The sequence below is a fragment of the Myotis davidii genome, unplaced genomic scaffold (genome assembly GCF_000327345.1).
Source record: "Myotis davidii unplaced genomic scaffold, ASM32734v1 scaffold337, whole genome shotgun sequence".
Taxonomy (NCBI): Eukaryota; Metazoa; Chordata; class Mammalia; order Chiroptera; family Vespertilionidae; genus Myotis; species Myotis davidii.
This window is the reverse complement of record NW_006288250.1, coordinates 1684310-1707769: the sequence shown is the minus strand read 5'-3', so window position 1 is coordinate 1707769 and position 23460 is coordinate 1684310. Positions and strand designations below refer to the sequence as shown.

The following is a 23460-nucleotide window of genomic DNA, read 5'->3' as shown; positions in this document are numbered from 1 at the left end:
ATATATATATATTTTAAAAAATGGGCCCAAGACTTCAATAGGCACTTCATGAAAGAAGATACGTGAATAGGCACCATGAAAAGATTCTCATCTTCATTATTCACTAGAGGCCTGGTGCTTGAAATTCTTGCACAGGTAGGGTCCCTAGGCCTTCCCAGCGATCAGGGCTGATCTGTGAGGTGACCCGGGGGGCCATTCCCCCCCCCCCACCCCTCCCTGGTACCTGCCTTGGCTGGCCTAGGACCTGTGGGCTGGGGACAGCTCCTGTGTTGAGCATCTGCCCCCTGATGGTCAGTGCACATCATAGCAACCAGTTGTTTTGCCGTTCAGTTGATTGGCATATTAGGCTTTTATTATATAGGATAAGAGAAATGCAAATTAAAGCTACAATGAGATACCACTTTATTATGATGTTTATATATATTACATTTTTACTGTATGATTTGATTCAGCAATTCCACTTCTAGTGACTTACCCAAGAGAAAGGTGTATGTCCACACAAGACATACATGAATCTTCATTGCTGCTTTATTCATAATAGCCAAAACCTGAAAAGAGCCCAAATGTCTGTCAACAGATAAATCCATACAATGGTATACTACTTGGCAATAAAAAGCAGCAAACTACCAATCCATATAACAACAGAGGTGATTAACATGGATATTATGCTGAGCAAAAGAATCTGAATGCAAATGAGTATACTACATGATTTTGTTTATATAAAATTTCAGGAGAGGCAAAATTAATCTCTAGAGATAGAAATCAAATCAGTGGGTGCCTGAGATGAGAGAGGGGTTAGAGATAAACTGCAAAGCATAAAGGAACTTCCTGGGAAGACAGACATTTTTATATCTTGATTGGTGTAGTGTTTACATTGGCATGTATGTTTATTAAAAGTCATTTACCAATACTCTTACAATATGCGGATTTTATTGTATGTAAGTTAGAGTTGTGTGTTTTTTAAAAATATTTTTATTGATTTTAGAGAGGAAGAGAAAGATAGAAACATCAGTGATGAGAGAGAATCATTGATTGGCTGCCTCCTGCATGCCCCTACGGGGGATCCAGCCCACAACCCGTAACAGGTCATGTGCCCTGACCATGCTCTGACCCATAATTGAACCATGACCCTCTGGTTCATAGGTCTGTACTCAACCACTGAGTCATGCCGGCTTGTTTTTTTAATCAAAGCAAAACCCTTGTTCTTAATAGCTGGAAATTTACACTTTAATCTCCAGGCTTTTCCCTTCTTTAGTAGGTAAGTCCATGTGCCTATGATTTAATGTCTTCAAACTACATACATGTAGTTAGCTTGATTTCCCCCCATCAGAGTTAATCTCTTCCTTAATGCATAGCACCGAGGAGCTACTCATAAAAGAGAGGTTAATTGTACAGGGAATCCAGGATAGCTTCACTGTGACATCACTTCACTGGGCCTTAATTCCCTGATCCTTCATAAGCTCTTTGAGAGAAGAAACATGTGACTCATCCTCAACTTCTTCACTGCTATGCACACTATCAGACACGCAGCTACATTGGAGAAATGTTTATTTGAATGTTTTTTAATCACATTAACTATTAAAAATACTCAAGTTTGCTGGTCAGAAATGAGATTGAAGTAGGTTATTTATGAAATGACTCTTAGTTGTGAACAATTATTAGTAAGCCTTGAACAGAGACTTCCCCTGAGCCAGGAGCATAAATCGTTAGTTTCTTGGTGATGAAGTAGAGCTTTCTCTTTGAATTGCGTGGTGTTAGTCTGATGAATTGCAGAGTTTATCTGCTCTGCGTAAATCACATATATTCTTTAGGACTGACATCTATAGAGCTAAGAGTCTATTTTGTTTGTTTATGTTATGGTATTTTTAAGGCTTCAGAAAATGCTGTTTCAACAATCAAGTGAGCATTGCAGTGTATAAGATCATTTTTCTTATTGGCTCAGTGTTTCCATTTTGATTGAATTTTAATTCTAGTTTTATGATAAGATACCTCGTTTAATATTGTTTGCTATTATGTTTCTTTAATTTTTCTTTTCATATTTTATATTATTAAAGCTTCATTAATTGTTTCTGAATATCCATTTGCATTTATTTCTCTTAAACTTAGTTGCATATTTCAGAGACTTACAGCTCTAACACCATTTCAGTTTTATTTACCATGAATAGCACATCTAGAGGAAAAAATAATAATTTCAAAAATTAATTGGTTCTGCCTTCAAGCAAGTAAATTTTGGTGCTTTTTTTTTGCCTTTAGAGATTTTAAATCTATTAATCATTTTCACCAAGGATTTTGCAATATAAGAAAATTAAATTACTATTTTTATTATTTTAGGGTAACATTTGCCTGGAGAATGGATCTTTCTTGCTGAACTTTACTGGCTGTGCAGTGTGTGGTAAGCGGGATTTTATGCTGATCACAAACAAATCCTTGAAAGAGGAAGATGGAGAAGAAATAGTTACCTATGATCGTAAGTAGACCCTTTTTTTGTTTGTTTTGTTAATCCTCATCTGAGGATATTTTTCCATCGATTTTCTATTGGTTGCCTCCTGCACCTGCCCCCACTGTGGCCGGGGATTGAACCGACAACCCGGGTACATGCCCTTGACTGGGAATAGAACCCGTGACCCTTTGGTGCAAGGGCTGGCGCTCTAACCACTTAGCAACACAGGCCAAGGCAGTGGCCCTTTCTTTTCACGCAAGTCTGTTAGCAGGTATTGGCTTTTGGAAGTTGGTATGTTGTGTGAAGTATGATGAGGCCTATTTTAATATATTGCAACAAATAGTTACTAGTTAGTTAAGTTTTTAAGAGAAAATTATAAATAGCACCATCAGATATTCTACTTAAATGACTTTTGGAGATAATTGAAGCTTATGATTCAGGCACCATTTTTGTTTGTTTATTTTTAAAGCCTTTATGCCTTCTGAAACAAGATATAGAGACTTTATTTTTTAACCTTAGGGTCATCCATATGTTCATTTTCCACTATACGTAGTATAATACAGTGATGTCCTCCTATAGCTATTAAAGTGTTTAGGGTTGCTTGCTTCTGTTTTACACTTTATCTTAGCCAAAAGGCCGAGAAGCCATGTTTGCCCCTATTTTAAATGTCTCTGAGTTCTATGGTCTTGTTTCTCCTTTCAAAGCTTTTTTTGGTCTCCTATCTCACTAATAGTCTTCTATGTCTTTTTTTTTTAAACTTAGGAGCCACTCTTTTTTAAAAAAAACACAAGTTTTTATTAATTGTAGAGAGAGAGAGGAAAGGGGACTGGGGGGGAGAGAGAAACATTGATTTGAGAGAAACATCTATCTGTTGCCTCCCACTAGGGGTCAAACCCACAACCTGGGCATGTGTTCTTACCAAAACTGAACCAGCGATCTTTTGGTGCATGGGACGATTCTCAGCCAACTGAGCCACACAGGCCAGGGCCAGTCTGTTGTTTCTTTTGCTGCTGTAAATATGCTCCCTGTATATGCTGCTCCTCATCCTCAATAATGGGAAACCAAACAAATAAACTATGGATAATAAAAATCAATCAATCTGAGATTGGCTCTACAAAGTTCTATGAATAAATTAAGTATATGTACACTTTAGTGCCCAGATATGTTAGCAAGTAGTTACACTGTTCAGATCTCCTTTTGGCTTGTGTCCTAGTTCTTTGATATGTTCTGAATATATAAGGAATAAATGTACAACTAATGATATTTTGCAAGAGGGGTATAAAAACACTAAGCCTTTAGAATAGAGTCAGACTATCAAAAAAATTTTTCTAAATTAGAAGAATCTTTTTCTTTCTTATAGATATAATGTTTTAAACTCAATTTCCTTTCAGGTAATAAGTCATAGTGGTTAAGAGCAAGGGTTCTGGAGCCAGAATGCTTGGTGTTGAGTTCTGGTTCCAATACTTGCTAACTCAGTAGTCTTCCTAGTTATATAACTACAGTATGAATTTGTTTCCTTATCCCTAAAAATTGTATCTACCTCTTTGAGTTTTTGAGAAGATTAAATGGATAAATGGATACAACATATTTAAAACATTATCTGGCACACTGTAAACACTCAATAAATCAGTTATTATTATCATATTGTTTTGTTAATCCTCACCTGAGGATATTTTTTCCATTGATTTTTTAGAGAGAGTGGGAAGGAGGAGAGAGAAACATCTATATAAGAGAGACACATTGATTGGTTACCCCCCGCTTGAGCCCTGGCCAAGACCAGGGATCAAGTCTGCAACCGAGGTACATGCCCTTGACCAGAATCAAAACCAGGACCCTTCAGTCCACGGGCCCATGCTCTATCTACCGAGCCAAACTGGCTAGGGCTATCATATTGTTTTTACTAGAGTATTTTTTTTTACTGCTAGATTTATTTTAATGTCTAGCATTAGTTGTTTGTTTATGATTGGTTGTCATAGCACAATTTCTATCATTCCAGAGAATAAAAGCTTTTATATAGTGAGATAGGTGTAGCTGGTTTAAAAAGCAGCCTTACATATCTGTTTACTGACTACCTTAGAGAGCATTCAATGGGAATTAATATGTGCACATTGAGTGTCTGAACTCAGGCTCTTAATTATGTAGTGTTGCTATGTCTCGAATTCTGGATTTCTTATCAAGGTAGATGTTTTAAAGCAATACCATTGCTGAGAATAGAAATTCTACTGCCTTAGACACCTTCCAGGACTTAATTATTTAATATTTAAGTCTCTCTCTGTTTTGGCAGATCTATGTCAGAATTGTCATCACGTAGTAGCCAGACATGAATATACATTCAGTATCATGGATGAATTTCAGGTAAATGTATAACTATGGGTATGTTATTGGTGGGGGAAGATAAAAGAATCTTGAAAATCTGGATATAGTTTTCATAAATGAAGTACTAGCGAATATTAGAAGAGACCATCCCTCTCTTCTACCTGTGTAACTTGAGAGAGAAACTTTAGATGTGGGTGTATCTGCTCAAACCTGTCTTCACAAGAATCAGAAATCAGAGTGTGTATTTTACAGATGATTTCTCAGTCCTGTCATTTTTATGAAGAACATTCCTATGAGGTTACTATTGTGTCTCTTTTTTCTCTACATAGTTATATGATTGCACAGTTTTGGGCTTTGAGTGTTGGCCTACCCACTGCCATCATACTTGCTGGGCATGGAAATTGTGATAAGGAGGTTTTCCCTAATAGGCATGTAGAGTTGAGCAATTCTGTAGTCTCCGTTGCAGTAAGACATTTTAATATTATTTGGTAGGTAAAATAACAAAATGGACGTATCAAGGTTGGAGGAGAGACATTGAACCACTCTTAGGACAGAGAATAGGGATTTACAGAGAATAAGGCTTAGTCCTTAGACAGTTGTCAGAGCCTGAGAAGAATGCAACAGAATTCTACGGGTTCGTGTAGGCCTGAAGTAGGTCTAAAGGTCAGGAAGGAAAACTGGACCGTGCAGGAGAGCCAAGGGCACATTTTAACCGTGAGGACACGCTGCAGCCTGCGTCTGTCCCTCACTGTCTCCATTTTCAAGCCTTCAATTTGAGTTGCTTATTTAGTGTGAATTAAATGTTCATCCACAGGATATAAGTATTAGGTTAGCGCTTTTAACAGGCAAAGGAATTTTTTTAAATCCTCCAGATTTGGGTAATAGTATAATTAGGAAAAAATAAAAAATCTTTAATAATAGAATATTATAAAATAGTATAACCACTCTCATTCTTATTTTAGTGTGCAAGAAAACACTTAGTCACCTGTCATAATATGGTCTAAGATATTGTGCTTATAAATAAATAGCATCTTGACTGCATCTCCTCAGTATCCAAAAATTATACCTCAAAAAATATTTATAGCCCTAGCTGGTTTGGCTCAATGGATAGAGCGGCGGCCTGCAGACTGAGGGGTCCCGGGTTCGATTCCAGCCAAGGGCACATGCCTGGGTTGCGGGCTCGATCCCCAGTGGGGGGGGCGTGTAGGAGGCAGCCAATCAATGATTCTCTCTCATCATTGATGTTTCTCTCTCCCCCGCTCCTTTCCTCTCTAAAATCAATAAAATATATTTTAAAAAAATATTTATATGATCTATGTAACCGAGGCCGAAATCGAGATTTCAGTGAATGAGCAGTGGCCAGATAGGGGAACAAGCATGTCATGAGCTTAAAGGAGCAGCTCCATCCTTTCATGGGAGGAAAGGAATGCTTGTAGCTATTTTCCAGAAGCTCCTGAAGGACCTGAGAGCTTTTTAGAGTTCCTAAATGGATATTGAGATTGCTTGTTCATGCCCTAATTGAGCCATTATCTATTGCTGCCACGAGACCAAGCTCAGGCTGATTTTCCTTTATGACTGAACACAGCCATGTTCAAAGCTGCCCTAGAAATTACTCTGTGAAAGGAGGATGGTTTACTGTCACAATGCCCAGATAGTGTGACATTCTCTTGAAAAAAAATCTCTTAGACTGAACTCTTGATCTCCAGTGTTCTCTCTCCCAGCCTCCACCTTCCCCCTCTCCTATGTGAAATTCTGCCATCAGACTACCTCACTGGCCCTCCGTAGCTCACCTTTAGCTACAGTATAATGTCCAAACTCCTCTTTCCAACGTTCTTGCTGGGCGGTGGCTTCACTTTCCCTGGTTTCCCACTGCTCTTCTCATGTGCACCACACATAGCACCGACCTTAGACTTCTTCCTGCCCTCCTGTTACAGCGGGGAGTTTTATTTCCTCTGATGCTTACCCCTGCCATTTCTTCAGGAGTCTCGTGTTACCTTCTCTCTTTAGCAAACTCTTTTTTTCCATGGGACTTAACATTTTTTACATTCAATATACTCTGTCCTTTATTTGTTAAAAATAAATTAAACTTTTTATTTTACTTAGCTCCCTCTTTGATGCATCCTCTCATCATCTTTCCTTCCTTTTGCTTTATTACTTGAGTAGGTTTATATCCTGCTTCCCTTATTTCTCTGTGTTTCTCTTAACCACTACAAACTGGTTTTCATTTTCACTTTTCTAAAACTCTTCTCTCATAGGTTTCCCAGAATAGTTCTTACCTCTTTTAGCATCTCTTCTGATTCTGGTTTTGTTAACCATTGTTGTCTTTTTAAAGCATTGCTTCACTTAGGTCCATGTTGCTAGACTATTTTTTATTTCTTTTAAGTCATTTAGCTGCTCATTTGCTTTTTCTCTGGTTTCCTTTCCTGTTTTCCCTCCTTTCCCCCTAAGCTTTGGTATCTGGCCTAGGACCTTCTCTATACTCCATCAAATAGTGAGCACACTCCGTCTCATTTAAAACCTATCAGATATCTTCCAAATCTCCTTCTCTAAGCCTAATATCTTACCTGCCCTCTTTTTCCCTCTGTTTCTCTTATTTTTGCTCCATTGCCAAACCTTGTGTCAAGGACAATAACCACTCAAACCAAATTACTGTAGTTCTGCACTCTGCCCTCAGTTAATCTTCCTTAAGCATATCACCCTGTCACTGCTCTGCTACTTCATAGGCACATGCTGCTCTTTTTCATATCACTGTCCTTATTTGGACTTTTTCCTTGACTGGTCCCTTTCTCTTCCTTCACGCCAACTAAATCTTACCTCTTTTAAACTGAGTTTAAATTTTATCTCCTTGCTCTTGACAGTTCAGCCCATACTTCTTTCTCCTTTTTCTGAGCACTTCTTGTACCTATAGCAGGCCCTATAGGTCTTCATTCTCAGCTGCTGTGACTTAGTTTTCTCTTCCCCACCTTATTCAGCCTCATCTTATTCCAGCAGTGGTTCAGGTTTAAAGTGCAATTCCCACCATTGATAATGTATTGTTTTGTTTTAAATGTCTTATAGGAATTTTAAACATAATAAAAATTAGGCAGAATAGAGTATTAACCTCCATTACCCAGCTTTAATTGTACCTCACCATTCCCATGTCTCCTCACAGGATAATTTTGAAACAAATGCCAAATGTATCACTACTTCTACAAATATGTCAGTATGTATCCCTGTTTATAAAGCAACCACAATGCCATTGTTAAACAAAGAAGATTTTCTGATGGCAAGAATAGAGGGGAAAGTAGAGACAGAAGTACAGAGTTGGTGGAAAATACATTATGAATGATTACAGATATTTCTTATTTTTTATATCACCCTAAAAGCCATTAAAATGACTATGTGTTTGCCCCAGGAAACAAGAGGGGACTGTGAGATTGCTTTCTGTTCCTCTTTGGACCAGGGAGGAGAGGCCTTAGAGCCAGAATTAATATGTAGTGATAGAGAAAAGGACTTCTGTGATCTAGCCATGGGACCTCAGAATAAGCCAGAGGATCTGGTCTCACCCAAAGGTGATTCCACCCGCTCCACCCTTCCTTCCAAATCTGTGCCCTTTGGCTTTGCCCAGGTGGAGCCTTTGAGGGTCTCCATGAATAACTGGGAGGAATTCTTATTCTCCCAAGTTGGCTAGTTTTGGTAAAAGGTTTCCCAATCCCACCACATTCCTGGCAGCACGTGGAGATATGTTTCTGGCACTCCAAGGTAGAATTCTAGACATATTTTCCCACAGAAGTGCTGCTATATATGGTTAGAATCTATAGTGCTTGTACAATATAAATTTAAAAGACTCCCTGGAGTTCCTTGGAATCTGTCGGGTACAACTACTTCTGTGGGAAACTGCTTTTGAATTCCTAACAGTTGACCTACAATGAAATTTGGAATACAGACTGCCTATAATCAGTCTTTACAAATTATACCATATGTTAGGTGTGTGTTTGTTTTTTCTTCCAAATTAGGTTGTAAGTTTTGCACGGTCAGTTTTGTCCTTGCCTTCTTTCACGTCTACCAGTGTTTCTTGCACTAAATAAAAACTTGTCAATGGATAGATTGGTTAAAAACTCAGATATTTATCTAGCTTCACAAATAGTCCCATTTGACTTTATTACTTTTTTCTTCTTCATTTCAGTGGGAGGCTGACATCCTACTAGTAATGTCCAATGGGTGAACGCAGAAGTATCTGAAGGCAGTAAAAGACCTTGGAGAGACTGGATTTTTATTTTATTTTTAATTCATGGGACTTTCATTGGTTTGCTGAGGTCCAGCCTCTGTTTATTTCTACAGTGTGTGGAGTAGACTTTAAAATTGCATGTAGTCTTTAAGAAACAGTCCACTGCACAGTTAAGCTCCCTGATGAACTCACTAGAAGGAAATGGAAAGGCAGTTGCCTCTTTCTGAGTCTTGGTGCTGTAGTCGTTGTTTATCTCTATGGCCCTCTCCCTAGTGACTGTCCACTAACTGCCTTGACTGATAAGTTGCCAGACAGCTAGCAATCTCAGTGTCGGGTGCAAAAATACGTATAGATTTGACATAGATTTTGTTTTCCTAAAGAAGATAAAGGTTTTTAAGCAAAAGGTTTAAAAGAAATGTTTCTATAGTTTATGCACATATTAAATATTCTAGAAAGGGACCTCTATTAGAACAGGACTTTGCCTTGAGGATTTTTGCTTGAAACAAAATCCCTTCTGTCACTAGTCTGAACATTTGTTAAACCCAAGAAACATAGAACTCTCTAAATAGATCAAATTCCAGATAACTGACTATCTAAATATGAGGCATGCTTAACATACTAGTGGATTTAATATAATTTTTTATTTTCTTGGGGTAGGTTAAATAGCTTTTTTTGGTTTAGGAATTTTCTCCCTTGTTTATTCTTTCAAAAGTCATTTCTATTGCATATCAGTGCTAAATATCCTAGAAAGGAACATCTCTATGACCAAGAATTTGTCCTTAGGGGCCCACACTCAAATAGCAGCACTAACCAAGCCCAATATGTGTGTTCTTTAAGTCCAAGAAATGGCCATGCATTTCCAAGATGGCATTCTTGTATTCATAGTAAATAGAGCATCAGCGTGTATTCAGTTTATATAAACAGAAGGCTATGGGATACACAGAATAAACCTAAGACATTGTTTATAGGTGTTGAAATTGACTTAACCTACAGGAAGAATATCCACGGTCATGTAGAGAACAGCACCTGAGTAAGTCAGAAAGCATCTTCCTCCCTGTCCCTCGCAGTAATGATGCACTTTATCTTGTTCTAGGAGTACACCATGCTGTGTTTGTTATGTGGCAAAGCTGAAGATACTATCAGCATTCTCCCTGATGACCCCCGACAAATGACTCTGTTATTCTAAGGACCCTTCTGCAGTTCTGTAGAACTAGGTTGTGTTGGTTACAATACTGCAAACCTGATGGTTTGTCTCAATTTATAATGGAAATTATTTGCTTCTTTGTTTCTGCTTAGACTTACCTATTCTTTGAAAGAAAAGAAGTAATTTGGGGGATTACTGTTTTCTAGAGCTGAGCTCTTCTGCCAAAGTTCCCAGTTCACATTGGTGCAGCCAGAATGAAGCATCTTTGTTAGTGCTATGTGGCTAAAAATAATTAGAATGGGAGAACCTAGTGCCCAGATCTTGGTTCCAGTAAAAGGAAGCAGGGCTCCTTGGAGAAATGACTTACTCTAGGATTAGGGCTATAAATACTCAAGATGAGCCTGGAGCATCTTGCGCCACAAAAAAAAAAAAGAAAGTGCTCAGAAAAAAAATCACAATGGTGGGGGATGTCCGAAGGACAGAAGAGCCAAGTGAAGGAGCTCCCAGTAACCAAAGCTGGAACAATTGGAGTAAAAAGTTAAGTGGCATTGGATTATAACCCAAACTGTAAAATAAATATTCATGAATCCATACTGACATAAATAAATGATTGAATAAGTAAATATATGCATTACGATAGCAAATCTCCCATGCAAAAAGATTTTCAAATAATGTATGTAGATATTCCCCACTCCTTAAGTATGAGTGTGTGTGTTGACTTCCCTCCAGAGTATAGTATTGAAAGGGGACAAACACTAGCCCGGATCAAGGTTAACATCATTGGTGATAGGCCATGTGATAGCATGATGTGATGAGAATGGCACTTTACCTTTGTAGTATCCTCCCCCAAAACCGTAACTCCAGTCTCATCTTTAGAAAAACATCAAACAAATCCCAGTTCAGGGACATTCTGCAAAATACTTGACCAGTGCTCCTCACAATTGTCAGGTCATCAAAGATAAGGACATCTGAGAAACTGATTTACTCAAAGTAAGTAAGTAAACAACTACTGAATGTAATGTCATATCCTGAATGGGATCTTACACCAGAAAAAGGACATTTAGGGAAAACTGGGGAAATCTGAATAAAGTGTGGACTTTTGTTAATATAAATAGAATGGTTTCTTTTGCTCCAAAGGAATCTTAGACTAACTTAACTTCCATAGTTGAATGAATACTGAGTGTTCTAAACTGGCATTTAGGCCCCTCTGTCATTTGGTAGCAGCACAACCATTAAGCAAAGCATTACTCTATTCTTTTTGTCCCCCTTTTAAAAAATTGGTCTAATAAGAATTGATATTATATATCCTGCACAGTATTATTGAGAGATCCAAATAAATAATGAATGTAAAATGCTCTGGAAAGCATAGAAAGAACTAGATACAAATGAGATGCTTCAGTTAGTTCTCATTGTGAGACCAAACTTAAAAGGGTTAGGCATTAGAAACAAAGTTGTTTCCTCTTCAGATCTAAGAGACTTAGGCATTCTGGACTAGGGCTTTGCTTATAAGGAAAAAAGTGAGCAAAGTGATCATTATTGATACCAGGGAAAAGCTTTGTTATATAACGGGGATAATAAAGGCTGAGGTTTCTTGAGTCCTTACTTTGTGGCAAGGCCTTTTTAAAAAAACACTGATTTAATCCTCATTCACAGCTCCATGAGGCAGGTACTATTATTAATCCGATTTTAGAGCCAAAGAAACTAAGCACCAGAAGTTGAGTAGCTCACTCGGGGCCACACAGCTAGTGGTCACTCCCGCTCAGGAGCAGTCTGTATACATGCAGTAGAGGGCCTGGCCAGGTCAGGGAGAGTCTGAGAATATCGGTGACCGCCCTCTGAGAAACCGAGGCATGTCAGACCAAAATTTATTATTTGGAAAAGCTCAGTTAGCTGCTCCTTAGGAATCAGTTGTTTTTTTCCTGGAAAATATTTTCCACTTACTGCAAATCTATATCTGACCTGCTGAGGAAATCATTTGGTGAAATGAATCCAGAAAGTAGAGAAAGTGCTTCATTACTTTAAATAGCACTAAGCCTGTTATAGCCTCTGAATCGTCCCTTTTTGGGGTTTGAATGCTTCCAACTTAGTCATTTGGAGCTTGAGTACAATTTCACATGCCTCCACTGATATCTTCATCTATTGCAAGATGTCCAATTATTATCTATTCTGAACTAAATATACTACAAAAATTTAAAACATAAAATCCTATCCATATATTTTATTATTTTACCAACATCATGCTATGTTTTGTGATACTTTCCTTTTCATCTTCTAAAATTTTTCTCTGGATCTAAAAGAATAAAGACCTTTTGAACCCAGTTCTACTGAGTCTTTTTTTCTGTTTAAATAAAGAGGAACCAGGCAAAAAGCATCAGTCTTTTTTTACCTTCCTACCCTGAGATACAAGAAGGACAAGGCTTCACCTATAGGTGTAATTGGGGGTGTGGGCGTGTCCTGACACCTCATTCTTTCTCTATTTGCCCCATGAGGTACAGATCTGGGTCTGCCTAGTTCAGATCTTGGAGTTTAAAGCTCAGTATGTTTATTGTGTTGATTTAGCTAGCTCTGTCTTTCTCAAGTTGTTCTGGGTTCTCCCAATACTAATTAATGGATACATTATATAGTCTGGACACAACCAGATACGGTTTGTTACTTGTAAGTTATCACTAAAAGTATATATGTTCACTGTTCTTTATTTCAGTGTATCAGCAATCCTTTTGGTTTTATTCTTTTGTAAGCAAGGTTAAGTTATTGACTTAATTTGAGGCTCTCAGCTTTAACGTGTGTATTTCTTGGCTGTAAAACAAGTCTCTATTGTGAGACACACTATGGATGAGGAGAAAGGAAATCAAGAACCTGGGTCTAGAATTAGCTTTGCCACATGCTCATGGTGGGAGGTTAGACAAGTCTTGTATTCTATCTGTACCTTGGTTTCTTTAATGAAAGAATAGAAATAATCATGCCTCCTTCATGGAGTTTTTAAATCAAATGATATAAGTGAAAGGTTTTTAGGTTGTACAGTGTGGGGTGAATAGGCAGCTGTCAGTGGTCTTTATGAAGAAACTGAGATAGAAGGAAGAGTGGTGTCATGGTTAAGAGTGGGGCTTTGGAGTCAGGCTGACCTGGGTTTAACTTTCAATTCTGCTACTCTAGTCCTTTGTCCTTGGCAGGGGTCTTACTCAATTACCATTTATTTATATGGTTGACACTATTACATTCCTTATCTTTAAACAGAGATAAAAATTCCTCGCAGGGTCAATATGAGGATTAATTAGCCTAACCCCGTGGTCAGCAAACCTCGGCTCGCGAGCCACATGCGGCTCTTTGGCCCCTTGAGTGTGGCTCTTCCACAAAATACCATGTGTGGGGGCGCTCATACAGTGCGATTGAAACTTTGTGGCCCATGTGCAGAAGTCGATATTTTGTGGAAGAGCCAGTATTTTGTGGAAGAGCCACACTCAAGGGGCCAAAGAACTGCATGTGACTCACGAGCCGCAGTTTGCCAACCACTGGCCTAACCTATTTAAAGTACTTAGTGTAGCCCTAGCCAGTGTGGCTCAGTTAATTGAGCATTGTCCCGTGCACCAGGAGGATGCGGGTTCAGCCCTGACCAGTTTGGAGCAGTGGTTAGAGCAGCCATGGGCAAACTATGGCCTGCGGGCCGGATCCGGCCCGTTTAAAATGAATAAAACTATTGAAAAAAAAGTCCGTACCCTTTTATGTAATGATGTTTACTTTGAATTTATATTAGTTCACACAAACACTCCATCCATGCTTTTGTTCCGGCCCTCCGGTCCAGTTTAAGAACCCATTGTGGCCCTCGAGTCAAAAAGTTTGCCCACCCTTGGGTTAGAGTGTCAACCCTTGGGCCAAAGGTCGTGAGTTTGATTCCCTGTCAAGGGCATGTACCTCGGTTGCACGTTCCCTAGCCCCAGTAGGGCATGTGCAGGAGGCAGCCAGTCGGTCTTGTTCATGTCAGTGTTTCTCTCTCCCACCACTCCCTCCCTTGCATCTCTCTCTAGAAATCAATGGAGAAAATACCCTTGGGTGAGGATAAAAAGAAAAGAAGGTTGTGGGTTCAATTCCTGGTCAGGGTACATACCTAGGTTGCAGGTTTGATCCCCAATTGGTGCACATACACATGGCAACAGATCAATGTTTTTCACATCGATGTTTCTCTTTCTCCCTTCCTCCCTCTCTTTAAAAAATAAATAAAGTACTCAGTGCAGTATATGAGTATACTAAATGGTAGTTTGGATGTTGGTTGTGATAGTGATTATAAGAAATCACCAATTAGAGGTTGGCTAACTTTCTTAAACTAAGGACAAATAGCTATGGGAACATGGTTATGGAAATAATCATCAGTTTCACTCCGTATCTTGATCCTCTGAAATCAGTTATTTGAAGCCAGTGGCTATATTTTTGGAAGAGCCCTCAGAGAAACGATCTCTGTCCCTCTAAATGGAGCAGCATTACCTCAGCACTTGTGGGGAAGCTCTATATTTTTGGAAGAGCCCTCAGAGAAACGATGATCTCTGTCCCTCTAAATGGGGCAGCATTACCTCAGCACTTGTGAGGAAGTTTGTTGATGAGCCTTCTCCCTGCTTCCTGAGTGCCCCTCTGGAAATTTGATTAAAAGATTTTGTTGATCTAGGAAAATGGGTGATTATATAAAGCTTTGCTTTGTCATTAAGTTTATGACCATAAGTGGATACTATTGAGGATGTACAAGGGCGACGAACAAGAAGAGGACTTAAGGAAACAGTTTCTCATTTGATTTTAACAACAGCACAAGTAATGATTTAGTAAAACAAAGCACCCTTGTAAAAACGTTCCTCCAGCCCTGCCTCCCTTCTCCTTCCTGAGCCAAACTGGTCAGGTCCCTTCTAAAGCAAATAGCATTTCCCCTGCACAAAGGAGGGGTCCTCTTCCTAGCATTAGGGTCCTTTCTGACTCCCCCTGCAAAACCATTATAATTCCCATTCCTTTGGGATCTCTAAATAATTCAACTCGAGCCTCATGGGAAAGACCCAACACATTGTACTGGCATGTCAGGCCCTAAATTGCCTGTAGCATAATGCCAACATCCAGGATAGCTGCCTCTGTTACTAGACGTAACACAGGCTAGAACACTATCAAGATGATGAACAAGTCATTCTAGCATCCAACGTGAATTCTGTATTTCATTTCAGGGAAGCAATTTGTCTCTGCAGTTATTGCTCTAAAATCAGTGGTGGTCCTGCCCCCTCCCCCCTCCCCCCAACTCCATACCCCAATGTTGGCTTTAAGAGCAGGAATCTTAAAAGGTTTGAGTTTTCAAGTCAAGGGCAACCTTAATTTAGCAGAAGGCCCGCAGAAGGGTGCCAGGGGATTCCCACTATAAGGCTTAGGTTACCCTTTTGAAAGAAAGCACAGTCGATGACATAGCTTTAGTTAAAGCTCAGACCATGGGATCCTTAACCTCTGTTCTACATTGGTCTCAGAAGATGCAAGTGCTTAGAAAATAGTCTGGGGAGCCTTGTAGGAAAAGCCTTTCCCCTCAGCACTGGCGTTCTCAAGCAGTGTGTTCAGTTTGGAGAACTGTCCCTTCAGGGCTTCACCAAAGAGAAGTGAAATATTCCATCTAGTGGTCAGAGAAGGAAAGGTGCAATGAGAAGTTTCTAGGGAGAGGTTTGTAGGGCGGAGTGACAGGGCAGGGGCCTTCAGCAGGTCTTTTCCAGAGCGTGATCAGGCCTGGCCTTGACGGTGGTGTGTTTTGGGAGTGTGCCTGGACGAGATGAGGACCCTGGACACGTCCTCACAAAGCCATTGGGCAGAACTCTGCTGTCACAGAGAACAGCTGTCATGTTGGCAGTCTGGGAGGGGAGGCCCTGGCCCATCCCCACCCTTGTGGGAGAAACGAAGCCGATTGTTCATGCCTAAACTTGTTTGTCTTGTGCCTGAACTTGTGAATCTGCGAGGCTGAGAATGACAAGGGTGCAATGTGAACGTTATAAAGGCGGGAGAGTCAGTCTAGCACAAGATCAGAAACAAGTGCGCTCAGCAAGGTTTCCAGGAAACCGATGAAGTGCCCTTTGTACCAGTAACTGCACCCTCCCCACCCTGCTGCTAGTGAAAGTCCACTGAATTGACTTCCCAGGAAACCCTCAAGGGGTAGGTAATATTTAATTGGCCCAGTACCCATAGCGATAGCCTCGATAACCTCGATAACCTCGACTTCTGGGAATCCTCTAACTAATCTCCTAGTACCCCAACCAAAGGGCCCATTGTCTTGCCCTCCTCTTTATCACCTCCTTCCCACAGTTCTGGAGAAGAGCCATAAAATAATAAAACAATTTACTTTCCTGCCGCTCCACCTGCCTGGCAGAACTTGACCAGGGCCTGCTTCCCAGCAGCAGTTAGGGGGGCCCCTTGATCAGAGCCTCCCTCTCCCAAGCCTGGGTGTGCTGCCAGCTCCTCTGGCCCCCTGCAGTTTGCACCATCCCTCCACCCTGTCAAGGAAGAAGACACAGAGCGTCTGGCCATTTCCACACCTGCTATTTATTGGACTCAGCTTGCAGGCTGGCACGGGCTCTTCACATGTCTCAGATCCCGCCCATACAGGTTTAGGACGGTGCCATCATTCTGTGAAGGCCCAGAGCTCGCCTACGTCCTGGAGGCCAGGTTGAATCACCAACCAGAAGGTTGGGAGAGAAACAGGCTGACAGGAAAGGCAAGGCCCTTGGAGGAAGGAGAGTGATCTCAGGGGGAAGCTCAGGTCCAGCAGTGTCTCCCGAGGACACTCTGAATCCTAAGGAGAGAGACTCAGGGGCTGGGTGGAGTAGGAGATCTGTGTGCTGAGCAGCCCGCGTCTATATGGCAACTTTGAGGAGGCGCTTGATGTCGGGCTCGATGTTGATGGTTTGGAAGGTGCGGCTGTAGCGTCGGAAGGGCTCCCCCTCCGGCCCGATAAGGAACTTCTCAAAGTTCCAGGACACATCTGAGCGGCGCACGGGGCTCCAAATGATGTACTTGGGATCGGTCATGAGAGAAAATGGGTCATCATAGGGGTAGGGGAGCTTGTCCTTCAGGTAGGCGAAGACAGGATGCTCATTCTGACCATTCACATCACACTTCTGGGCAAGGGTGAAGGTGGGCTGGAATCCACCCCCAGGGCGGACGTACTTGAGGCTGTTCAGGATCTCCTCATTCTGACAGTTCTCCTGGGGGAGGAAAAAGACAAAGAGCGTGGAAAAAGGAAGGGGAAATGAAGGGTCCACAAAGCAAACCTTTCACCTTCTAGGCTCCTCCCCAGGATCCTTCTTCTCTGTGTTACTTTTTTCTTCCCTTCTTCATCTGCTCTGGCCTACCCTTGACTTGGTGTTTTCCCTCTCACAGCTAGTATGTCTCGCTAGGCCATTTCTGAGAGTTTTTGCAGTTCCCATCTTGGCTGTTCTTCTACTGAGAGATTTAGCATTTTTGAACTATTGTTTCTGTCTCCAGTCTACCCTGAGCAGTTCTTAGTGTATCTGTCTGAATCTCAAGGAACCTTAAGTTCAGGGCAGTCGAAAGGGAAAGGAGACTCAGGCCGCACTGCCGAGAACTCTCCTTCTGCTTACCTACCCACAGATGCCGACACACGCATCCTGCGACCACCTTGCCCTGCCTGTGCCCTGGCTTTGCCTCTGTTGCTTCTGATTCCATGTGATTGTTGAGGCCTTGGCCTTTGCCCTGCTCAGCCCCTCAAGCCAAGGGTGACATTGAGGCCGAGGGGAATGGGTTTGCGCTTCTTGCTCTCATCTGCCTTGTCCTACGTCTGAAGTGCAAGTAGGAGGGAGCTTTGCTGAAGGGAGACCCCCATCCAAGGAAGTCTAGTTATCAGGTGCCACAAGGCAAAGTGACTTAGAGACACCAGTGAATGTATTCTAAATGGAATTACTTAGGGACTAACAGGGGTGAATTAATAGGATGGAGGGGTTTGGGGGTTAGAGGGTTTAGGGTTCTAGAATAGGCCAGGGGAAGAGGGAGTTAAGGAAATTAAGTGCTTGAGGGCTAAAGGTTGTGAATATGTAACTATCATTCCTTTCATTTCTGGACTGCTATCCCAAGACTCCTGCCCCTCACACTCGGTCTGCTCAGCTGTGAATGCTTTAGCCTGAACCTGTTACTTATCTTTCCCTCCTGCCGCCATCACTGATCTGTCCCCACTCAGCATTCCCCACCCATGATGTGCCCAAACGACCCATGGAAACCCTTGTTTTCCTCCCCCCTCCAAGTCTAGTAAGAGTCAGGTATCTCCCTCTGGGAGAAAGTCCCTGCTTCTGACCTACGAGGACCAATTAGTACAGTCAGCTCTAGGCCGTCATGACATATCGAGCCCAGAATCCATCTCTATTAGGCTTCTCCTCTCTAATGCAAATGGCTGTCTGGCTACTGGTAGGTTGTGGACTCCCTCCAGCAACTAGCTAGCTGGGAGTGATGGTGTGAGTCTGGAGGCACCTCCAGGCCAGAGAGACACCTCTAAAGAAATTTTGCTTTAGTACAGCTGGTGTGGCTCAGTGGTTGAGCATTGATCTATGAAGCAAGAGGTCACGGGTTTTGTTTGTTTGTTTTTAATATATTTTTTATTGATTTCAGAGATGAAGCGAGAGAGAGAGAGAGAGAGAGAGAGAGAGAGAGAAAGAGAGAAACATCAGTGATGAGAGAGAATCATTGATCGGCTGCCTCTTGCACGCCCCCCACTGGGGATCAAGTCGGAAACCTAGGCATGTGCCCTTGACCGGAATCGAACCTGGGATCCTTCAGTCCACAGGCTGACACTATATCCATGGAGCCAAACCAGCTAGGGTGTGGTCACAGTTTGATTCCTGGTCAGGGCATGTGCCCTAGTTGAGGGCTGGTTCCCCATTGTGAGGCATACAGGAGGCAGCCAATCAACGAATCTCTCTCATCATAGATGTTTCCATCTCTTTCTCCCTCTCCCTTCCTCTCTGAAATCAATAAAAATATTTTAAAAATAAATAAAATAAAATGAAGAGGTTTTGCCCTTTCTATCTCTCCTGCTTTGGCCAAGCCTAGAAACAGACCGAGACATTTAAGGAACAGTCAGAGCAGTAATGGTGTGGGCTCAGGTTTGTCACAGCCAATGACATTTGTCTTCCTGCATGTATCTCTGCTAATCTCTTCCTTCTCTTCATGCCACTATGAGTTGAGCTGAGGGGATTATAATGAGAGGGTTCAGTTGAGGACATTCTGCCTGCTTGTGCAGAATGTCGTGAAAATAGAAGAACCCCTAAAAGATAACTTGAGGTGTTTGGGCTGAAGCTCTGTAACAACTTGACCCATTAATCAGAGACAAAGAGGTGCCTGTGATGCCTGGCGGAGACATAACACCCTTAGCTTTCCCTCAGATTCACTCTCCACTTGGCTGATTTCAAACAAGCAAATAAAAGTCTTCAATCTAAACAGTTAAGTTGCTTGCATTTGCATATTACTTTTGTATACCTTATCCTCGGTATTTTCCCCAGTTTAGAGATGAGGAAACTAAAACAGAAAAAGTGAGGGACTCTTCTTGGGCACAGAGCCATTAGTAGCAGAACCAACGCTGGCTAGAACAAAGGTCTCCTGAGTCAGTTCAGTCCTCCTGTGATTTTGATCTTTTTATTTCTCCATTCATTCATTTAGCAAATATTTAATGAGTATCTTCTATATCTGAGGCACTGATAATTCAATAGAGAGAAAAACAGGCCTGGTACCAGCCCTCACTGAGCATAGTGGGAAGACAATAAGCAATAAAAAAAAAAAAAAATCCACACCCTCAGTTTTTAATCACAGACAGTATCATATGTATACTTCCCCTTGGTAGTCACATGTATTAAAGACCTACATTGACAAAACGTGCCCCCGACTCCAGACACTCCAACACACACAGTCTTTCTCCCCTCCCCTTAGCCTACTAGACAACCCAACCCCTTGTGTGCAATACAAGGGACCCCTCACCTGATGTCCAAATTGATTGCAAGGGAAGCCAAGAACCACCAGGCGCCGGGGAAAGCGGCATTGCAGCTCGTTGAGCTGGGTGTAGTCCCGAGTGGTTGTGCCTCAGAGCGATGCTACATTCTCAATCAGCACTGCCCTGCCTCGGAACGTATTGAAATCTATCTTCTCCCCATCCAGGCTGATAGCACTGAGGTCGTAGAACGACTTGGCAATGAAAGCCATGGTGAAGGTGCAGGGTGAGCCTGGCAGGTGGCGGGAGCCCACTTAAGGATCTATTAAAGGGGTGGGGAGGAGGAGGAGGAGCCTGGAAGGGCAGGAAGGCTCTCACAATGGGGCTTTGAGCATCCTCAGGATGACTTAGCAAAAACCTTCACCCACCTGCACGGGCTGTTTGAACAAGGAGGCTGCTCCTCCTATTTGCAGACTAAACAAAGCCACCTCCCTGCCCTACCCTGCTGGCAACCTGGGAGGGCCAACTTGATATCTATGAACAGACATGAATAATTCACTACTTGCAGGAAACCAGAGCCCCAAAGGTCGCCTTGGAGGAAAAAAGGGAGGGAGGGACGCAGGATTGACTCCTACTTGCCCCAGCAAGTTGTTTCACTGGCGCATACATTTATTGAGGGCCTGCTGAGTGCCAAGTTCTGAACCCTGCAATGGAGAAGTCAGGGTCTGCTGAGATCTGAAATGGGAGGGAGAGAATCGGGGTGCATGTTCCCTTGACTCAGACTAAAGCTGAAATATACATATTACTGTTCACAGTTTTCTCTTTGGCTGTTGCTTTCTACTAAATCAAAGGAGACCTTGGGGCACAGTGTATGATTTTTATAAAATAACTAGAGACCCTGTGCACTGGTGGGGGGTCCTCTCAGCCCCTCCTGTGCTCCCGCCACCGCTGCTGCACTCGCCAGCCATCAGCTGGCTTGTGGCTGAGCAGCACTCCCCCTGTGGGAGCATCTGCCCCCTGGTGGTGAATGTGCGTCAGAGCGACTGGTCATTCCGCCATTCAGTCGATTTGCATATTATGCTTTTATTATATAGGATGGCTTTCGGTGCCTTGGCTTGTACCAGGCTGAAGAGATGAAGTTGTGTTTGTCTTGTACAGTCTTCCCGTGAGTGAGGTCACCTGCTCTCAAGAACGTCTGCCCCTGCACCGTGCCATCTACCCTGAGTCAGAAAGTCTGGAGGCCTTGCTAGAAATAACTCAGAGATTTATTCCAGGATCTTGGAGTTTGTAAACTGGGAACATAGCTGGACAAAACCCCAGAAGTGTTCCGAAGAAGAAAGAAAACTTAAACATTCTTATAGTAAAAAGTACATTCTTGAGAAGGATCAGTCCTGCTTGCTTAGCCCTAGGATTGGTCCAGAATGTTGTCAGTCAGATGCCAGGCAGTCAGGATGAAGGCTGCCAGGTGGTCGGAAAGATGGGACCAGGAGGTTAGGTCAAGTCCTGGTGGTCTGGATAATGAATGTCAGGTGGATGTATAGGTGGGTCTTTCAGGGGATAATTAGAGGGTCATCTGGAGGCCCAGATATATATCCAGGCATTGATGCAGGACTAAATAGTTCAAAAAGGTTTAAGTTAATGATACCAGGCTCATTAGAATAAGAATGGAGTATTTCCTCATGCCTCAATTCCCTTAATAATTTTAGCAGCTTGGTTAAAATGACTTCATTTTATACATTCCCTATCTTTTCTCTTTCTTCACCCCACATCCTGCCCCCATGGGGTTGTGAGGATGCAGTCAGCTGTGGCCAGGTAAGGGTGACAGGAGTTGCACAGCAGGTGGGGAAACTCAGAAGGGATGAGCTACACTTACCTCTTCTCAGACCAAGGCTCCGTCCCAAAGACTTTCCAGAGGGCTGTGCTGGCCCCACCCCACCAGAAGGGGAGTCTGCAGGGAGTCAAGCTGCCGCGGTTCTAGACCCAGCGAGGCCTCCCATGACATTTGCAGCACCAGCCATGTCGGGTATTGCAGGCCACAGGGGACCTGCTAAGGCTTGTCATGGTGTGAGCACACCCCTGGGAGCCCACAGGAATTAGAAACACCTAACGCTCCACTTCATTCCCCCAAGCACCCACCAACTCAACAAATCACCCGGTTTTTTGATGCCTGGATTTCTCCAGCGGTAAAACTGGCAATTAGGCTCTACCTGGCTTGGGGAGTTGAGAGAGAGATTTCAATAACAATGCAAATGTTTACTAGAGACAGTTTTCACAGGGACAGGTCCACTGGGAACTGTCTCCTAAGACAAATAAGCGAGGCTGGCAGCAGCCAGGCCTGAGAATCTGATCTGTGAAGATGGAGAATTACTCCGCAGAGGGCGCCCGACTGGTCTGTCTTTTGTAGCCTGTCTAATGGTTGTTGGTAGCACGTGGGAACCCACACATCTCAACGGGCTGCTCCCTAGGAACAAGCCTCCATTACCCAAGTGGGCATGGAATCTGGCCAGCAGAGAGGCAGCAGGAAAGGCTGGGTGGAGTTCCCAGAAGCAGCCCATAAACGTCTCTAGCAAGCCACTGCGTCAGAAGGACTTGGCCTTGACCGTGGGCTAAACTTTAACGTGAACTTGGCAGATTGACGCGCATGCCGAGAGTTCTCCAGTCCTCGGGGCTTCCCGGCACCTCCTGTGGGCTGCCCTCCTGTGACCTCTCCAGGAAGGCCCCGGAAGTTCCTGAGCTGAGGGGTGGGGGCTCCCTCTCCCTCAGGTACAAGCCATTGTTCTCTCTAGGTACAGCCGTTGTGTCACCCAGGTTCTACCGTTGACAACTGGATTATATTGATAAGGCTCTCCTGAAATTCCTCTTTGTCCAACTTTACCTCCAACCAGCCCACCTCCCAGAAGCTGGTATCTTTGTGACATACTGAATGTGCGATTCCCACAGCTTTCCACAGGGACAGTAGTGGTTCTGGTAACTGCGCTGGCATAGCAGGCAGAAAGCTTAGGCCAGTGGTTCTCAACTCTGGCTGCAAATGAGAATTGCTTATGAAGATTTTTCTACATAGAGAGGACAAAGCTTTCCCCTCCCGAGATTTCAATTCCGTTGTCTCTAGCCATGACTCTGCCACTGTGACCTGGGGCCCCTAGACACCTGTTTCCTGATCTGTTGAACCAGGAAAATCACCCAACTTATCTCCCCAGATACGATCAAGTATTACAAGCGCTCTCTCAACTGGAAAGTGCAGGGTAAGATCTTAGACTCTTGCCCTGCCTTGTTTTACCCCTTCCTTCTTCAATGGATCCTCACCCCTGTCCTCTGCTTCTTCCATCAACTCTGTACCCCAAAGTATAGGATTCAACAGTCGCCACCACCCAGACCTCCAGGATTCCAGTCTGCCTCGCTCCCCGGGAGTACTCAGCCACAGGGCT

General features: G+C 42.7%; 2 protein-coding genes across 5 annotated transcripts in view; one reads left to right on the top strand and one right to left on the bottom strand.

The window, feature by feature from the left end:
- The window catches only part of CHURC1 (churchill domain containing 1), a 25221-nt gene extending 3908 nt beyond the window's left edge, over nucleotides 1-21313 (top strand). The window contains exons 2-4 of one of the 4 annotated variants that reach the window (XM_006760090.2): nucleotides 2332-2467; nucleotides 4725-4795; nucleotides 21130-21313. In XM_006760090.2, the coding sequence (XP_006760153.1) occupies nucleotides 2332-2467; nucleotides 4725-4795; nucleotides 21130-21204 (282 nt within the window). In that variant the 3' untranslated portion in view covers nucleotides 21205-21313. Of the gene's footprint in view, nucleotides 1-2331; nucleotides 2468-4724; nucleotides 4796-7907; nucleotides 9001-10056; nucleotides 12429-21129 lie in introns of those variants that run through there. The other 3 variants (XM_006760089.2, XM_006760088.2, XM_015561556.1) reach the window with 3 other exon arrangements.
- On the bottom strand, nucleotides 16626-20531 carry GPX2 (glutathione peroxidase 2). Its single transcript, XM_006779497.2, has 2 exons — nucleotides 20086-20531; nucleotides 16626-17309 (listed from the first exon to the last, which is right to left on the bottom strand). The coding sequence occupies exons 1-2, from the start codon at nucleotides 20305-20307 to the stop codon at nucleotides 16959-16961; spliced, it is 573 nt and encodes a 190-aa protein (XP_006779560.2). The 5' UTR covers nucleotides 20308-20531; the 3' UTR covers nucleotides 16626-16958.
- Nucleotides 21314-23460: the final 2147 nt, after the last annotated feature.